The sequence below is a fragment of the Vipera berus genome (genome assembly GCF_964194415.1).
Source record: "Vipera berus genome assembly, chromosome: 7".
NCBI classification, from domain to species: domain Eukaryota; kingdom Metazoa; phylum Chordata; class Lepidosauria; order Squamata; family Viperidae; genus Vipera; species Vipera berus.
In genome coordinates this window covers 46795988-46815369 of record NC_138209.1, presented here as the reverse complement: position 1 = coordinate 46815369, position 19382 = coordinate 46795988, and the positions used below count along the sequence as shown (strand labels likewise).

Sequence of the window (19382 nt, the reverse complement as noted above, 5' to 3'; positions counted from 1 at the left end):
AGTCAATACAGATGCAGCAGCTTCGGGGGGTAACTTCAAAGGCTGCGTTCCAGACTGCTGAACAAGCAATGCCTCCGCACTTTTAAAAACGGGTCTATGCGGTTTGGGAGCCATTTTTGCGACTAATGACTTTCAGTACACACTTTCACTTTCTAGTCCATTTATTACTTTGTAGTTAAACTGTGAAATAACCAGATCTTGAAAATAACTTTTTAGCACCTCCAAATTATAGCAAGCTCTTTTAAAGTTTGATAGTCCATTTTACGTATTCCCACTCAGTTCAAGCAGTCACTTTACTTTAAAGAAAAACACTTTCACTTCTTGTTAGAAAAAAAAGTCCGTCAGGCGCCATCTTCCCCTTCTTTAAAACAATCGAAGTAGGAAGAGAGTTTGAGTTTCAGAGTTAAAGCTTTGTACTTGCTATTTATACTACTCCTGCATAAGCTCTGCTGCTACGGTAACTCAAGATGACAATCAGATCCGGCAGGAGTGGATTCAGCGTCTTGTTCTGCCTAAGCAGAAGAGTCCTTCGTTCCAGAGCATTCCCAGGCTTCGGGGGGGCTCTCACCCTTCATGCCCCAGAACAAATGTTCTGGGCCATTAGGGGAGCTCTACCCCTACCTGGAAGCTCCCCCTCCCCTCTTCGCCCAAGGAGAGGGGTTTTTGAGCGGCGGAACAGCTGATCGTCGGCTATTCCACCGCTTCAACGGGATCGAAGGGCTGGCTGTCGAATCCGACTGTCCTTGCCGCTGAAGAGCCACCCGAAAGTCTCTCTAGAGCAGTCTTTTCTAGGGGAGGAAAAGCCAGGACGGCAGAGCCGTCCATACCAGAGGTGGACGGGGGCAGGGCTGGTGCACATTTTGCCTTGTTCTGTGCGTGCATGCATGAGCGCGCGCATTTTGCAGCTCCCAGTTTTTTGTGTGTGTGATGGAACTGGTTCTGCGTGGCTCTTTTGCTGTTTCAGGTTGCCAATCCCTGGCCTAGTCGATTAACATTCTATTTTTAAAGGCATTAACATTACAATTTAAACATTCCTCTATGCCATTTAGGCAAAACAGAAAACATCTGGACACCTGGCCTTTTTTAGCCAAGATTCGTTATTGTTTAAGAAAAGTAACAAGCATTTCAAGTTAGGTATCTGCTGCCACTCCCTTTAAAACTGTTAACCAAAAAAATTTATGAGCATGTTCAAGGTAGCAAATATCTCTGTCTCCAGTTATTCAAAGCAGACCAGGGTATTTGTCTCTTCTTTTAAATTAGCCTGAAATTTCCACCTCCCTTGCCAAGGTCCCAATCTAACTTAACTTTTTAAAATGGAATGCTGCAAAGCAAAGTATCAGCATGTTTTTTATCTCTAATAATTTATTTATTTATTTATTTATTGATGGGATTTATATCCCGCCCTATCTCCTGAAGGACTCAGGGCGGCTCACAATAAAACATATAATAAGTGCATAAATCAAGATAAATGAAATTGAGAACATCAGTGCAATAAAAAATTAGAGAATTTAAAAATGAATTAAAAATACTAAATATAAATTAATTAAGATGCCTGTCAGTCTAGGTCAGCTTGGTGGAACAGGTGTGTTTTGAGGCCGCGGCGAAAGGATTGGAGGTTTTGGGCTATCCGAAGCTCAGGGGGGAGCTGATTCCATAGGGTTGGTGCTCCCACAGAGAAGGCCCTCCCCCTGGGGGTCGCCAGCCTACATTGCCTAGCTGACGGTACCCTGAGGAGGCCTTCTCTGTGTGAGCGTACTGGACGATGGGAATTTGTTCCCGGCAGCAGATGGTCCTGCAAGTATCCCGGACCTAAGCCATGTAGGGCTTTAAAGGTAAGTACCAGCACCTTAAATCTCACCCGGAGGGCAACTGGTAGCCAATGCAGCTCCCGCAGGAGGGGTGTAATATGGGAGTATCGGGAAGCTCCCATCACAACCCGCGCAGCTGCATTCTGCACCAGCTGAAGCCTCCGGGTGGTCTTTAAGGGCAGCCCCATGTAGAGAGCATTACAGTAATCAATACGGGAGGTAACGAGTGCGTGGGTGACTGTACGTAGGGCATCTCGGTCCAAAAAGGGGCGTAATTGGTATATAAGACGAATCTGGGCAAATGCCCCCCTAGCCACGGTTCCCATGTGATCTTCAAAACTGAGTCGTGAATCTAGGAGGACGCCCAGATTGCGTGCTTTATCAATGGGAGGTAACATCTCTCCTCCTATAGTCAGAGATGGAACCTCTTGGACTAAACGAGATGACGGTATGTACAGCCACTCAGTCTTGGCCGGGTTGAGTCGAAGCCTGTTTTCTCCCATCCAAATCTGTACCGCTTCCAGACAACGGGACATCACATCGAGGGCATCACTGGGTTGGTTCGGGGTGGAGATGAATAGCTGGGTATCATCAGCATATTGATGATATTTCACCCCGAAGCTACGGATGATCTCTCCCAGCGGCTTCATATAGATGTTGAACAGGAGGGGCGAGAGCACCGAACCCTGAGGCACTCCACAATTAAGAGGCCTAGGGCTTGACCTCTGCCCTCCTGCCAACACCGTCTGCGAACGGTCCGAGAGGTAGGAGGAGAACCAACGCAGAACGGTGCCTCCCACTCCCAGCCCCTCAAGACGACGCAGTAAGATACCATGGTCGATGGTATCAAAAGCCGCTGATAGATCTAATAGGACCAGGACAGAAGAATAACCTCTATCTCGGGCCCGCCAGAGATCATTCACCAGCGCGACCAATGCCGTCTCCGTGCTGTGCCCCGGTCTGAAACCCGATTGGTACGGATCTAGATATTCAGCTTCCTCCAGGTTCAAAGGGAGCTGTCGTGCCACCACGCTCTCAACGACCTTCGCAAGGAAGCGAAGGTTGGAGACAGGACGGAAGTTGTTTAAAACAGCTGGGTCCAGTGCCGGTTTCTTGAGGAGGGGCCTTACCACCGCCTCTTTCAAGGCAGCAGGGAAGTACCCTTCACTCAGTGAGGCATTGATAACTGCTAGGAGCCAGCCTCGTGTAACCTCCCGAGAAGCATAGACTAGCCAGGAGGGACACGGGTCCAACAAACATGTGGCGGCACTTAGTTTCCCCATGATCTTGTCCACTTCATCCGGAGTCACAGGATCGAACTCTTCCCAAATGTACTTGGCCAACTTCATCGTTTTCCTCTCGTTAGATACTGCCCAGTCAGAGTCCAGACCAGCCCGAATCTGAGCAATTTTGTCCACCAGATATTTACTAAATTCCTCAGCCCGTCCATGTAGGGGGTCCTCTCCCGTCTCTTGACTTAAAAGGGAGCGGACCACTCTAAATAGGGCGGCCGGGCGATTATCTGCGGACGCAATGAGGGTGGTGAAGTAGGCGCGCTTTGCCACCCTCATTGCCACAAGATAGGATCTAGAAAAGGATCTTAACTGTGTTCGGTCAGACTCGGACCGACTGGCTCTCCAAATGCTCTCTAGGCCCCTTCTCTGGCGCTTCATCTCCCGCAGGTCCTTGGAGAACCAAGGAGCGAGTCGGGACTTGCGCCGGGTCAGAGGCCGCAAAGGGACAACGCGGTCGAGCGCCTCCGAAGCAGCCTGTTGCCAGGCATTAACTAAGGACTCGGCCGGGTTGTGGGAGAGGGAGGTGGGAATCGGTCCAAGCGCCATCTGGAATTTATCTGGGTCCATCAGGCGCCTGGGGCGGAACCACCTGGTCGGTTCCGCTTCCTGACATCGGGGGGTGACGTGACGGAGGCCCAACCGCAGGAGGTAGTGGTCTGTCCATGACAGGGGTTGTGATGTTGGAGTAACCCCACCCAGCCCATTTAGCCACTGCCCAGAGACAAAAATTAGATCCGGCATGTTTCCTCCCTCGTGAGTTGGGTCCTGAGTAATTTGAGTAAGGTCCATGGCCGTCATGGAGGCCATGAACTCTCGGGCCACTTCTGATGCACTGCCCAGGGAAGGTAGATTAAAATCTCCCAGTACCATAAGCTTTGGAAATTCGACCGCCAATCCTGAGATGGCGTCAGGTAGCTTGGGTAGAACCGTTGCTGTGCAGCTTGGAGAGAGGTATACCAGAAGTAGGCCCAACTGACCACCAGGACCCCACCTTAAGAGGAGGGATTCACATCCGTCTATCTGAGGGGCAGTGGCCTCCCGCGGATGGAGGGTCTCTCTGATAACGATCGCCACGCCACCTCCCCTACCCTGAGCTCGAGGTTGATGTAGCACACGGAAACCTGGGGGGGATAAATCAGTCAGAGGGACCCCTCCCTCTGGGCCCAGCCAGGTTTCCGTGATGCATGCCAGGTCTGCGCCTTCCTCCTCGATCAAGTCATGGATGAGGGGAGCTTTATTCACAACAGACCTGGCATTAAAATAGATCAGCCTGAGCTCAGGAGTCAGACCTCCCTCTTCCCCAGGGCAGCAAGCGGGAGCCAGAGGGTCAGAGCGCGCCACAGCAAGAAGATAGCGTGGGCGTGATCTCAGAATACGATATGACCCTCTGCTCCTCCATCTGCTGCCATTCCCAATTACTGTGGGGATCGGTATCCCTGTCCCATCCCCCTGGTTTACAAGACTCTCCATGGCCCTCATATTGCCGCGACCATTGGCCAACTTAGGCTGAGACAGGTCCGGTGGGATCTTCCCCTCGATTTGCTGGGCCTGACCCTCCCCCCTCCCTAACCCTTCAAAAATTTTTAAAAGAAAACCCAAGAGCCTCTTCTTGGCGCCATGCCACCTCTCGGGGTCCCAGGACCCGTCATTAAGGAAACGGCGGCGTAGGTCTGATGGCCATCTCTGAGAGAGTGGGGAAGCTCTCAGGGCAAGTAGCTCACTTCTGGTGTAAGCCATCAGAGGTGGAAATAGGAGTAAAGGACGAGCTGGTAGGAACAACTGCATATCAAGACCACAGAGCTGAAGTAGTGGCTCCTGAGAACATGGTCACCCTCTCACAGTGATCAGGATCTCAGGGGGTCACCATCCAGCTCCGGGTAGGTCGCAGGAGGAGAGAGAGTCCGGTGAATGCTAGCATAGTCTGTTGGTGGATAACTTCGTAGCTCCGGTGATGAGCGGTGGTAGTTCATCTATCTCCATGCCTAAGATGTCATCGCGACCGAGGGGCTGTAGTCAGTCTCCGGTGAAAAAATGAAGGAGGGATTATCTGGACATAAAGTTATGATCCCGAGAGGATAACTGCTATCTCGGGGGCCTTTCGGCACATCCCACCTCCAAATAAAGCTTCAGGTGGTCCCTGGTGAATTCCGCCCTCCAGACCAGATATAGGAGGGTTTTAAATGGCGCTCTAGCCTACAGACGGTGGCCATCATCCCACAGACCTCTGTCGTGGGTGGGGAGCGCGAAGATCTTATAGATGGGCAGATGGGGGGCAGCAGCCACCAATTCTGGAGCCTCGCCGTCCAGGCTACCTTTGTAGGCAGCCCCAGGTCGTTACAGCTCCTCCGCAGGTGGCTGCAGGGCCGGACCGTTTGTCTATCGAAGGGAGATCGATCAGGTCGTTGTATGTCCGTTGCAGGCTTCCGCATGCCGCGCATCCAAGCAGGCCGCTTAACAGCTGATTTGGAGGCCGCCGCAAGATCCCACCGGCAGCTGCCGGCTAGTATATGCTCTCTGCCGGTCTGAACGAGCCAGAAAAGGCTGGAAACTGCGCGTTGCAGCCCGCCCATCACCGGCCGCTTTACAGGCTGCCGCGGGGTGCCGCCGGTTACTCGCATCCAAGCTGGCCGCTTAACAGCTGATTTGGGGACCGCCGCAAGATCCCATCGGCAGCTGCCGGCTAGTATGTGCTCTTTGCTGGTTTGAGCGAGCCAGAAAAGGCTGCAAACTGCACGTTGCAGCCCGACCATCCTCGGCCGCTTTACAGGTTGCCGTAGGGTGCCGCCGGTTGCTTTCGGCCGTTGTAATTCGGCCGTCAGCCTGATCGAGCCGTTCCGCTTGGCCCCTTCGAGTCCGGGAGCCTTGCCTCCTTGCCGCTTCGCCATCCCTTTCCAATACCGCCCCGTTGTTACTACTGGCGCTCATTACGGGCTCCACCAAAGCCTCGGAGGGTCCTGTCGCCCATCCGGGCTAGGGAACAGCAGCCCCCTGCAGGGCTCCATGCCAAACTCGCATCCTTTGATCTCCGCGATCAGCTGCGAGCGGCCATCTTCCAGGAGGCGTGGCAAAAAAAAAAAAAGATAATGCCTGTGGGCTCTAACTAAAATTTATAAGCTTTGTTAGAAAATAAAACCAGGTAGGTGGTTGCAGTAAATTGGTTCTTTGCACCTGGTTATGCTCCAAATAATACCCATTTTGTGAATTAGCAAACCTCTGAGCAGTCACTTTGCAAAAGCACCCACTGTATACTTTCAAAGTGTACCACGTACTTCCAAAAGACAAGGACATTCTCTAGCAATGCATTTGTGTTTGTTGGACCCGTGTCCCTCCTGGCTGACTTCTGCGGCTCGGGATGGGACACGAGGCTGGCTCCAGGCAGTGATTACTGCTTCTTTGAGCGAGGGTAGCTTTCCCGCCGCCTTGAAGGAGGTGGTGGTAAGACCCCTCCTCAAGAAGTCTGCCTTGGACCCAGCAATATTAAACAACTTTCGTCCGGTCTCCAACCTTCGCTTTCTGGCAAAGGTTGTTGAGAGCATGGTGGCGCAACAGCTCCCTTTGTTCTTGGATGAAGCTGATTATCTAGACCCGTACCAATCGGGTTTCAGGCCCGGGTACAGCACGGAGACGGCATTGGTCGCGCTGGTGAATGATCTCTGGCGGGCTCGGGACAGGGGCTGCTCCTCTGTCCTAGTCCTTTTAGACCTCTCAGCAGCTTTTGATACCATCGACCATGGTATCCTGCTGCGACGTCTCAGGGGGTTAGGAGTGGGAGGCACAGTTCTCCAGTGGTTCTCCTCTTACCTTCTGGGACGTTCGCAGTCGGTGTTGGCAGGGGGGCAGAGATCGACCTTGAGACCTCTCATTTGTGGAGTTCCTCAGAGATCGGTTCTCTCGCCTCTCCTGTTCAACATCTACATGAAGCCGCTAGGTGAGATCATTCGTGGTTTTGGAGTTGGGTATCATCAATATGCTGATGATACCCAGCTTTTTATTTCGACCCCAAACCACCCCAGTGATGCCCTCGACGTGATGTCCCGCTGCCTGGAGGCGGTCCGGGTCTGGATGGGGAGGAACAGGCTTCGACTCAACCCTGACAAGACTGAGTGGCTGTTCGTGCCGGCATCCCGGGAAATTCCGATTATTCCATCTCTGGTCATGGGGGGCGAGCTATTACCCCCCGTAGATAGGGCTCGCAACTTGGGGGTCCTTCTAGATTCACAGCTCTCTTTGGAAGAGCATATTGGAGCTGTGACTAGGGGGGCCTTTGCCCAGGTTTGCCTGGTGCGCCAGTTGCGACCCTATCTAGACCGGGATGCCTTGCGTACAGTCACTCATGCGCTCGTGACTTCTCGTCTAGACTACTGTAATGCTCTCTACATGGGGCTACCCTTGAGGTCCACCCGGAGACTTCAACTGGTGCAGAATGCAGCCGCGCGAGTTGTCTTGGGGTTTTCCCGATACTCCCATGTTACACCTTTGCTCCGTGAGCTGCATTGGCTACCGGTTGCTCTCCAGGTGAGGTTCAAGGTGTTAGTGATGACTTACAAAGCCCTACATGGCATGGGTCCGGATTACCTACGGCAACACCTGCGGCTGGCGTCAACTTCCCTCCGTCCAGTGCGCTCCCACAGAGAGGGCCTCCTCAGGGTGCCTCCGATCAAAGAATGCCGATTGGTGGCCCCCAGGGGGAGAGCGTTCTCTGTGGGCGCGCCAGACCTATGGAACCGCTTGCCGGTTGAGCTCCGGATGGCCCCCTCCATCTTGTGGAATACACTTAACTATTTTGAGGAGGGAGTTTTTTTTAATCTGGCTGTTTATGGCCTCTTGGTATATTGATGCCTGAAGGCCACCGAGGTGCATAGCATGGATTGGGCTGATTCTCTGGCTTTTTTTGACTTTTTAGTTCTCCTGTGAATCTTTCTGTGCCAAACACATGATTGCAGAGCCATGTGACCATGAATTTTTCTGTTTTGATATGAATTGACCTGGCTTTCTTCAGTATCCCAGATACTTTTTCTATGGAGTCTGCAATGGTTAGAGAACCATGATCCTGACACTTTGCAGCCTGAAATATTTGGAACCAGACTTAATTCGTATTCTGTGAAAATACCTCATAAGGCTGGTGATAAGTAGGCCTGCAGAATCCCAGAAAATATGCTGATAATTTTCTATTAAGAGTTTTATTCACAAAACAAAATCTGTCTTTAAAGTTTCTGTTCTGTATTTCACCCATATTTAACTATATGCTTTTTCTGTACATTTTACTAAGTTCAGATCAAAAAACAGTGCTTTTAGCCTATCAAGAAACCACCTGTTGGAGAAACTGATCAATGAGAGAGCCACATTTGTTTTTGTTCCAGTATTCTTTGCACATTCATATTTCATTAATTTGCTATTTTGCCGATTACTAGAAATAAATTTATAGAATTCAGTTGTCTGACTGGTTGTGTCTTTTTGTATTACATCCTCCCATTTCAAATTTGGATTTCTTATAATTTTCCTATCTTAAATGGTTTATTTGCTGATATTTTTGTAGTGAGTACCATAATTAAAAATAAATAAATTTAATATTTTTTAAAGGAGCTCAGCTGCGGAGAACATACCTATTGTTAATACTTTGATCACGCTGCCGCATGTGATCACTGAAGGTGTCCCACTCCATGTTAATGCAGGTAATATTAATGACTTATTTATACATGACTTACAGAATTTTCAAAAAGTTTATTATAGTTAGAGAAAAGTGGGAGAAAATCAAGAAAACGTTTTAACTTGGAAACAAATATTTTCTCAGAGTAATCATATAATTTTTGTTGAAGGCTTTGTATTCTCAAACTCTCCTTTTTTAAAATATAAGAAAAGAGAAACAATTAGCAGAAAGTAGCACATTCTCAATATTTACCTTAGCCTTCCTCAAACTAGTAACTACAGTCTTCCCAGCCAGATTAGTTACTGGCCATCATTAGAAAAAGACTGCTTTGCAGTTTATTCATTGAATAACTATCCCTTTTACAGTCTGTACTATTACTGTAGCGAGATTACCCATTGAATAAGTTTTTAATTTTGTACTTTAGCTTCTGTTCTTCAGAGAGTAAAAGTAACATGTGACCGAAAATCTGCAGCTGGTTTTAATCATACAAACAGAAAGCTCTTGTTACTGCTACCTTGCTCTTATCGTCAAAGATAAGGTTGCCTTTGTTTGGCTTGGTTATTCTTTTTGGTTAGCTTTTTTGATATACAGGTTCATATTTTGGTATTATGCTCATATTTTTTAAAAAATAAAATAAAAAAATCTTTATTGTCAAAGTACAACATGTGTACATTGAGATTAGCTGAGCCTCCCCCTGTGCTCTCTCCCCCCAACACACAGTGACAACAAACCCTCCATCCCACCAGTATTGCTACTGTTACTGTGATATGGGAAAGGCTTAAAGTATTTGGTCTGACAGGTTGTGAATATGTCCAGCAGGCAACTGTTTTCCATTGATTTGTTACTGCCTTTTCAGTATACAAAAAGAAAACATTCCGTTGGCTAGCTCAATACCATTGTTTTAATCACTTTCTCATAATGATGATTGACACATGATTAACAGTGGAATTTTCCTCTCAGCACTTTTCAGTGCTGAGTGTATGAAAAAAGAATTATGTTTTTCTCAGTCTCTCTTCTAAAATGATGTTTAAAACTTGTAATCTTTTAGTCTATGAGTATGTAATCCTAAATAGTATTTCAGTGGAACTAAAACAGAAATCAGAAATCCCATGTATTGAAAGTCATGGAAATTATTGTTGTGCTTTCTTTCCAAGATTTGCCATCATTTGGTCGAGTCAGAGAATCCTTACCTGTAAAATTTCATCTGCAGAATAAAACTAATTTAGTTCAAGATGTAGAAGTAACAGTGGAACCTAGTGATGCCTTCATGTTTTCTGGTCTTAAGCAGGTATGGATCATGATGCATCTATATTTTTGAATCTTCATTTAATTCTGTTAATGAACTGTAAGTCATTTAAGAGAAATTATGCAGCTAACTTGTGTTACAAAAGAAACTTGCATTCTGCCTGCCCTGTTAAATATAAGCTAGGAAGTGAAGTTTTAAAAGTGACTTGAATGCAGTAAAAGTGACTTCCATTGAATCAGTACTATTTCTGAGTCAAGGTACTGTATATGAAATGATATTGAACATGCTTCTGATTTGGGCCTTTGACGTTTCAAAGAATGCTGCAGATTGGTAAAAAGGTTGAAAACTTTAAACTGGAAAAAGTTTCACAAACTTAGAAAACTTTTATCAGTTAGTCTACATGTAATTAAGGAACTGACTGTGGGATGTACTCTTAGATAAGACTGAGAATCCTTCCTGGCACTGAACAAGAAATGTTATACAACTTCTATCCTCTTATGGCTGGATATCAGCAGCTGCCATCTCTCAACATCAGTCTGCTACGATTTCCACAGTTTACTAACCAACTGCTTAGAAAATTTATACCAACACACATCTTTGTCAAGGTAACATATAAGAGTGGTATCAAAGCTACAGTATTTAGCATTCTTTCAACATGTGGTTTGCTCTTAAAGGCAATAAGTTATTTTAAAATGATTTTCAGTGGAATGCCAGAATGGATTTCAGTAGCAACATCTACTGAAAATAATAAAATAGATGAATGGATTCTATAAGTCAACCAGCAATTAACTCAGCCACTTTCCTCAAGTGTATTTTTAATGTAATTTGGCTTCTAGGAAAGCATTATGATAAGCTAGCTATTGTGTGAAATAAAAATTTTCACTAAAGCTTTTGCCTAAATTCACTGTTCTAAACACTGGAGGAAAATGTCATTCCATGTTCTGTTTTGAAAATGATTAGCTGAAGCAGATTTTCAATCTATAATAAGTCTCACTGGATTATGACCATAGCCATATATGCAAATAATAAGGAATTGGAAATAATGTAATGCCACATTGCAGCAATAATGGTACTAAGAACTGTGCATGTGATAATACATTTATTTAGCTACCAAGAAGTTAGTGAAGGACTCTTTTCTCTCCCTCCTCCCCACTTTGCACAGCAGGGATTATCAAAATAAGTAGGAAGAAACCTGTCCAGGCAGAGTAAATGAAATATTGGAAAAAAATGTGAAGTGCTTTTTGTGAATTACAATTACATTGTAAAACCCAACTTAATCCACCCTTTATAGTGACAGGGCTTTGTAGGCTATTTGATCACAGTACAACTAGAAAGGATGGGTATTTCTCAGGAATTCTGACAGTCAGAATGCCTCTTAAATTAGTCATTTACATTTGCTGCTAGCTAGGGACATAAGCCTTCTTTTTTCAGAAAGAAGGAATGAGTATATTTGTAAACTGCAATATCTTCTAGGTTGTACAGGTTGTTTTTTCTAAGTTTATAAAAAAATTCAAATGCTTAAAATCTAGACACTTGGTGCTTAAAATCTTCCTTGTACTGTACAGTATTGTAATTTTTCTGAATAGATAGCAATGTTTTCTGCTATAATAGTTGTTTCCCAAAATGGTAGACATAGATTAAGTGGAATAAAAGTATAACAACTTGCCATTTTCTATAATTTCTATCAATAGATGATAATTACAAATTATAAAATTAAATTATTACAAATTAAATTATTAAATTATTATTAAATTTCATAATTACTTTGTCATCTTAGTCTAATTAAGAATTATTCAGTGTTACCAATCTTAATAGGGCTGGCTTGCTGTTACAGGTACTTCAATAGAATATTATGGATCATTGCTGAATCTCAGTACTGATCCTAAAATAATATGAAATTAATACATCACAGAGATTGTGTAAGTGTATAGAGCGCTATGTAACTGTTGGAAAACATATATATGAAATAATTCTCTTTATTTCTCCAAAGCCACAGGGCCGTCAATTGGACGATGCATCTATTGCTGCTGCATAGTTGAAGATTCATGCACAAAGGAAGCAGTTTTGCACAGAATTTATAGTAGCTTTTTCCCCAAAACTTTTGTCTTAAGCTACAAATAAAATTGCTTTATATTTAGATTGGTAAAAAATGTGGAATGAACTAAGTGTCCTGTGGACTTGATTGTAATAATTAAATATATAAATATATAAAAAATAAGGGTTTTCTTTATCATTGACTTTCCTGAAATTAAGTGAATGGAAGTGAATGGAATATTTTGATAACATGGGTGAAATAACTAAAAAAATATGAAGTTGGCTTAAAAAAACCAAGTCTGACGGTTTTGTTGTAGTTACTGATTTCACTACCATCACAAATACTTTAGCATTGACATTTTATGCTTGCAGAATCCAATTTTATATATTATGAATATCAAATATATTCATATATTTGAAATAAATAATAGCATTTATACACATTCTTCCCTTTTAGTAGGCTCTGGCTATTCATATGATGAGTTGCTATGTTAAATTATCTGCATTGTCATTTTGTACTTTTGAGAGGCCAGTTAATAGTTGTTGGCTCTGGGTGAAACTGCTTTAGACACATTTTCTCTTTCATAATTAGGAGGGAGTGATATTATTTAGTTTAAAGAAATTACTCCGTAAAATACTGAGAAGCTTATGGTCCTTTAGAAAAAATATAATAAAGTTTACCATAGGAAGAAACATATATGTTATCATTAAATATTATTATAAATGACTTGTATATAAGAAATGCCTATCATCCTTGTGGAAATGTCCCATCAAGCCATTGCCATTGTAGATTTTTTGGAGTAGGCTGAAGTTGTCAATATTTTTTAAAAATAATTTACAGCAAGTCTACCATGGAATATTTCAGAAACATGGGCTGCTAAATATGAATTGCAGGCCATTTTAGAAAAAAGCTTTGTATGCTACAGGAATATCCACCAATCATTTAGTTGTAAAACTTTTGCTTAATCAGGACCCATTCCTTTATTAGTTTTTTGAACATGCAAATATCAGATAAGAATTCATCCTATCAATGTGAATATAGCATGGTGTTCTTAATATTCATATTAAATCATGTAAATACCTGTTTTGTGAATGCTCTTCTATTGTTTAATAAATTAATTTAAGCTTTAGCTTCTGGTCTCATGCCATTTCTCCTTTTCTAGAGTGATATAGTATATGCAAATGGTTGTATGAACTGGGATATTTCATCCCAGTTCAGAATAACGAACTTTCTGTGCCATCTTAAATAAAGTTATGGTATATTGGTTCTCTTTCCTTTTTTGTAATATGCACATAAGAAATACAGTAAGTTCCAGGTCTATGAAGAACTGCTAGGATATTAAATGGAAATCATTTTCATATCCAAAATGCCATCTAAATATTAAGAGTAAGGTCCTAAAAATTTAGTTACTGCTAAACAGTTACAACTGAGGTCACCGGATGATGCCCTACAATTGCATAAGTAAATAAATATCTACCAATACTAACAATGATATAATTCATGTGCAAGCAATCATTATGCTGAAAATCATCTTGGATTTTTTGTGGAACTTGGTGGATTTCATTAAAAAAGCATGTGGACAAAAAGATGGAAATGGCCCATCTTTAATTTTTAAATATGTCTAAATTAATATTTAAATAGCCAAATGAATACAACATAATTCTGTCTAGCAGTAATCAGTCAATTTGCTTTTAAAAGGTTCAAAAGAAGGGCATCAAAAGCCTTCTTAGAGAAAATAGCACTCCACTGTTGAGGCCCTTAATACCCAGAAGTCCATTTGAGAACTGTTCTAATCCTCTCTGAGAAAAATCATCTTTTTGTTCAAGCCTTGGGCATTATCCATTATTGAAATACAAGCTTACCTTGCCTATGTTTTGCCTCCATTTTCTTGTCATTTTTTAAAATTTGTAAGGTCAAAAGGTCTGTTCTTAATATTTGTTCTGTTCTGTACTAGACATCTGTTCTGTACTAGGACTGTCCGATTAATATTAAAGAAGAAAACAAAAATATTGAAGAATTTATTAGTACAAAGGAAGGGTAAAAAAAGGAAATCTGAAAATGAACAATAAGCAATGGTATTTGAAGTTAAAAATATATCATTAATTTTCAAACAGCTGATGAGATTTTATTAGGCATAATGGTGATTTTCAAAATTTGTTAAGTATGAGCAAACTTGTGATACTTAATTTAAAAATATATGCAACGTTTTTTTAAAAATGGCTATTAAGAAAGTGAATTAAGATACACTTGGTTTTTCCATTTTGTTTGTGTTATGTCACTTTTTTTCTCAGAGTGATGGCAGGATGTTATAGGATGTGTCCAGACCTGAGAAACTGGTACAATGGAGCTGTCTATCTTCAGTGAAAGACTATAAGAAAAGCAATTAGGGCACCTAGCTCTAGCTCTCTTTTGCATTTTTTTAAAAAAACTTTATTTTAAATGTAACATACTTTTGAAATGCTTTTTAAATTTTCTTTGCATCTTTAGTTTATGCTAAGTATTTCAAAATTATTTTCTTAATAGATTGATCTGAAAAATATTTTTGTACTATCTGCATACTTAGTTTACATCTAAAGTACATCTATTTTTTTAATGTAATGGGGATCAGCAAAGGATTATTTTAGACCTCTATACTACAATATCATACCTGATTCTTAATATTTTACAGTATTCAGACAAATCATAACTTCCTCACCACTTAACTTAAGGTAAGATAGGCAATTTAGTGCTCTCCAGATGATCTGACTTATAGTCCTTGCACTTGGTCATATTGGCTGGTCTAATGCAAGTTGAAATTGAAAATATGTGACCAATGACAAGGCTGCCTACTCCATCCTATATATATATCTTAGGAATATTAATTGTACAGCAATAGGTATTGTAGTTTGGCATTAGAAAACCACAGATTTCTCATTCCTGATTGTATTCTTCAGTTCCCAATTCCTTTAAGAATATGTCTAGAAATAGATGACATGTAAGCATTCATTGCTTTGTGCTCACCCACTCTTACTTTTTTCGCTCAGTTTGCAAAGGATTAAATCTTAATTTTTTGCCCAGAAAGAATATGGTTGGCACAAGCCTCATAGATTAGAGAAACAGTAAGTATTTTTAATCTCTTCATTTTAAATTTGCATTTATTTTAATAACTATTGTAAGAATGAAATTATATAGGAAGATTTTGTCCGTATTTAGTTTTGCTTTGTATGGAACAGATGAGTAACATATATGTGGGGGTGACATCATTTCGGCTGATGTTATAATGCTAATGTTTCAGCATTCTGGGGAGCCACCCAGTATATTAAAAACTCACAGTGGAACGAACAGCTTCAGTCAAGGCTCAAGCATGATGTCAACTAATTATCCTTGTAAATGTACAACTGAGCAATCTAATGTTCATATGAATAATCTAAATCTGTTTCTTAAACTTTTTGGTCTTAGAACATCTTACCACTTTTTAACAATTATGGAGGATCTTAAAGAGAGTTTTTGTTGTACAGGTTTTATTTATAAATATTTACCATATTAAAAATTAAATCACATTTATTCAATGTTTTATCGAATAATGTAAAATTAATACTAAACCCATTAGATACTAAGTATTGTTGATAAAAATGATATTTTTTAATAAATAAAACATAATGAGAAGAGTGAAATTGTATTACATTTTTGGAAATATCTTCAGTATTCTGGCAAATATTTTGATTCTGTGGATTTTGAGTGAGTCTTGGGGGAACCCCAGAGGTTTCTTACATCACACTTAAGAAACACTGATCTAAATGAAGGAAATTTTAGAAATGAAGAAAAATAAAGGCAGAACAGGAAGAAATGGGTGGAACTAATCAAGGAGAAATAAAGAGAAATTTCCTGACAGAACAAAATGAAATGATGATGAATATCACTGAATTCTATTTCCAAAGAATTTAACAGTAAATCTTGCTGAGTAAAGATGATAGTCACACTCTTGTGAGATGGGTGGCCATATAAATAGAATACATAAATAAGTGGTAAGATTTGGAATAAGAAAATAAGAAAAAGATTTGGAATTAAGTAGTATCTGTCCTCAAAGTATGTCAGCTTGTCCTCAGATGTAAGAAATACTGTCCTCAGCAAAAAACAAATTTTGGATTTTTTTACCTTTAAAAATTACAATTACATTTCAGTGTTTATTCAAATGTTCTTGCCACCTAGTTTCTTCAATTAATTTAGGCTAGTTTCAGCAAAAAAATATAAAAATGTTGGCATTATATTGTGATCCTTGCAAAACTATAAAATCTTGACAAAATAATATTTTCAAATGCAAATAGAAAAGCTGAAAACGAAGGGCTTAGGTTTAATTCCAACTGGTGCTGATGTAACAAAGAATAATAGCTGCAATTTGGAGACCTCAATAGCTTAAACCAATTAGGAACAGATGGGAAAGATACCAAGACCTGCAAGAGCTCTTGAAGTGGGGGGTAAGGCAAGGATAAATTTAAAGAGTCCCTGAAGCTGGATGGAAAAAATGGTACAACTTTATTTTCATCAATATCCAACTAAAATGTAACATTTCTATTTAATAACTTCAGTTTCTTACTCAAGCTAAACAAGACCACCACTGAAACACCTTTTTAAAATTAATTTTATCTGGCCTATGTTTTGAAGACAATCACTACTTCACTTACCGTAACCTCAAATACTGGAGCCATCAAAATTAGAGGAAAAAGACCATGTAATTCTGGAATTGTTGACTGTAAAAATTGAAAATACATACAAGACAATGATTGCTGCAGAAAAATAAGAATGAAAGATACTCCATTGAGTGTCTTCAGGTTTTTTTCTCAGACAATATAGCATTTTTTCAGTTCCTCTTTTCAACATACTACTACTTGCCTGCATCTAACTAACTAGGACCGTGGTGGTGAACCAGTGGCACGCAGAGCCCTCTGTGGGCAAGCGCACCCTCGCCCCAGTCCTAGCCCTTCAGCTGGGTTTTATAAAACCTTTTCACTTTAGGGACTTCCGGTGGCGGCGCGGCGCCGGAGACAGCCCTTTCGGGCTGCCCGCGGCTCAGCTGTGTTATTTCCACCCGAAACAGCGCCGATCAGCTGTTCGGGTGGATTTGAAGCCCCCTCGGGAGAAGAGGAGGGGGTGAGCCCCCAGGTAGGGGTTGAGTTCTCCGGGGCCGCCTGAGCTTAAAGCTTGGGCGGCTGAAGGATCGAACTCCCCCGTAGCCTGGGCTGCTCCCAGCTGGTCAGCGTCTCTGCTCCGTGATTTCTGGAGCGGAGCCAGGCGTTTGCGACCACCCCTGCCAGAAGGAAAGACCATGGAATAAAAGGAGCAGGCAGAGCGGTACAGGAGGAAAAGGTGAAGAGGATTTTTATTGCTGCTTTCTAGCTTAATGGATTTTATAAATTTAAAAGTGAAAGTGCGTAGTAAGTGAAAGTAAAGATGGCGGCTAAATCTCTCCCAAAAGCTCTTTGGAGTGCTGGAACTTCTCCGGTGCAGCAGTCATCATTGCAAGCGTTGCTTCTTCCTGATGTATTGACACCGAAGGATTTACAAGATGCTCTTGGAAAATTTGCCCAGGTAATTCTGGAAGCAATGGGTGATAAATTTGCAAAGATGGAGGAGAAGTTGGAGAAATTGGAGGAGAGAATAGAAGAGAGGATGGAAGAGAAGCTTAGAGTGATGAAGGTAGACATTTTGTCTTCAGTGTATAGAGTGGCTGAATATGTGGAAGATTTGGATGAAAAAGTGGAAGACTTGACTCAAAAAAATGCCATATTAGAAGCAAAAGTACTGGAAAATGAAGATTTAAGAGACAAAATGGACAAAGAATTGAGTCTTGCTCAATATTACCAGATGCAGTACGCTGTTAGAATCAGAGGTTTAAAAGAGAATATTAAGGAAGATCTAAAGCAGCTGATTTCTGAGGCTTTGGAAGTAGTATTGAGGCAGCCAGCATCTGAAATAAAGGGAGGCATGGATAAAGTGTTTCGTGTGAATTCATGGATTGCCAGACAGAGAAAGCTACCTAGAGATGTGGTGGTTTATTTTGCAAAGAGGGAAATTAGAGACGAAGTTATTCAAGCTGCTTATGGTACTAAAGTCGTGATTGCTGATCAAGAAGTTTTGGTTCTAAAAGAAATTCCTCCAAAGATTTTAAGGAGAAGGAAGGATTTTACATTTGTAGTGCAAGAGCTCAAGCAACGAGATATAAGGTTCAGATGGGAGATTCCAGTTGGGCTGATGGTGATGCATGAAGGTAAAAGGTACCGTTTGGCTACTGTGATGCAGGCGCGTGATTTTTACAATAACGTTTTAAAAGCAACCCCACTATCACTTTTGGAAGCTGCAAAGGGATCTGGAGAAGGAGAACACCAAGAGGCTGAAGATGGACAGACAGAGGAGAATGGTGCTGGAGGAGATCAAGCTACAACTTCTTTGGATGATTCTAGAGAGCAGAGGGAGATGCGTGCTGCTTTAAAACGATCAAAAAAATAAAAATAAAAGAATAAGATCAGCAGAAGTCTATGGAATTTCTAAAATGTATTTACAGCCAAGTAGTGGGAGGAGCACGGCCTAAAACAGATAGTCCTATTTAAGCAAAAGATGCTTTTAGTTGGATTATATGCTCCTAATCAACAACAAGTTGACTTTTTTTAGTTTATTTCATACAAAGTTTACCTAGTTGGATTATAAAATTTTTATTTTTATGGGGGATTGGAATGGTGTTTTGGATGTACAGATGGACAAGGCTGGAGCTTTTAAGCGCGGCCCAAGTCATGCTAGACTGTCTAAATCCTATTTTGAAATGAAGGATGACTTGGAACTGCGAGATATTTGGTGTGAAAGACATTCGTATGAAAAGGATTATACTTTTTTTTTCCTGACAGACATCAATCTTTTTTCAGGATCGATTTTATTTTGTTGACTAATGACTTTTTTTTTAAGGATTAAGAAGGTGAAGATATGTGCAAGAACTATTTCTGATCATAGCCCAGTTTGGCTAGAGATTTATAAGGAGAATAGAGATAGGCGCTCGTGGCGCGTAAATGAGAATTTGTTTAGAAACCAGAGAAATGTGGAAGAATGTAAACAGCGGATGAAGGTGTTTTTTTTGAAATTTATATGAATAAGGGCACCTCTATGGATATGGTTTGGGATGCTAGCAAGGCCTATTTGAGAGGGGTGTTGATATATATGAACAATAAACATAGATGTGCTGTGGAAGCTAGGAGGGAAGAATTGGAGAATGAAATAAAGGAAAAAGAAAAGGCTTTGATTTTGAATTTAGAGGTTGTGAAGTCTAAGGAGGCTATTAAACTGTTAAGAGGAATGGATTGAGTATATCCAGAACAAATATGGGACT

At 41.7% G+C, this 19382-nt stretch overlaps 1 protein-coding gene across 2 annotated transcripts in view; it reads left to right on the top strand.

Annotated features, from left to right (window-relative positions):
* The window catches only part of TRAPPC11 (trafficking protein particle complex subunit 11), a 65750-nt gene extending 52455 nt beyond the window's left edge, over positions 1-13295 (top strand). The window contains exons 27-30 of one of the 2 annotated variants that reach the window (XM_081332314.1): positions 8684-8775; positions 9905-10038; positions 10434-10601; positions 11987-13295. In XM_081332314.1, coding sequence (XP_081188440.1) covers positions 8684-8775; positions 9905-10038; positions 10434-10601; positions 11987-12031 — 439 coding nt within the window. In that variant the 3' untranslated portion in view covers positions 12032-13295. Of the gene's footprint in view, positions 1-8683; positions 8776-9904; positions 10039-10433; positions 10602-11986 lie in introns of those variants that run through there. The other variant, XR_014027057.1, reaches the window with a different exon arrangement.
* Positions 13296-19382: the final 6087 nt, after the last annotated feature.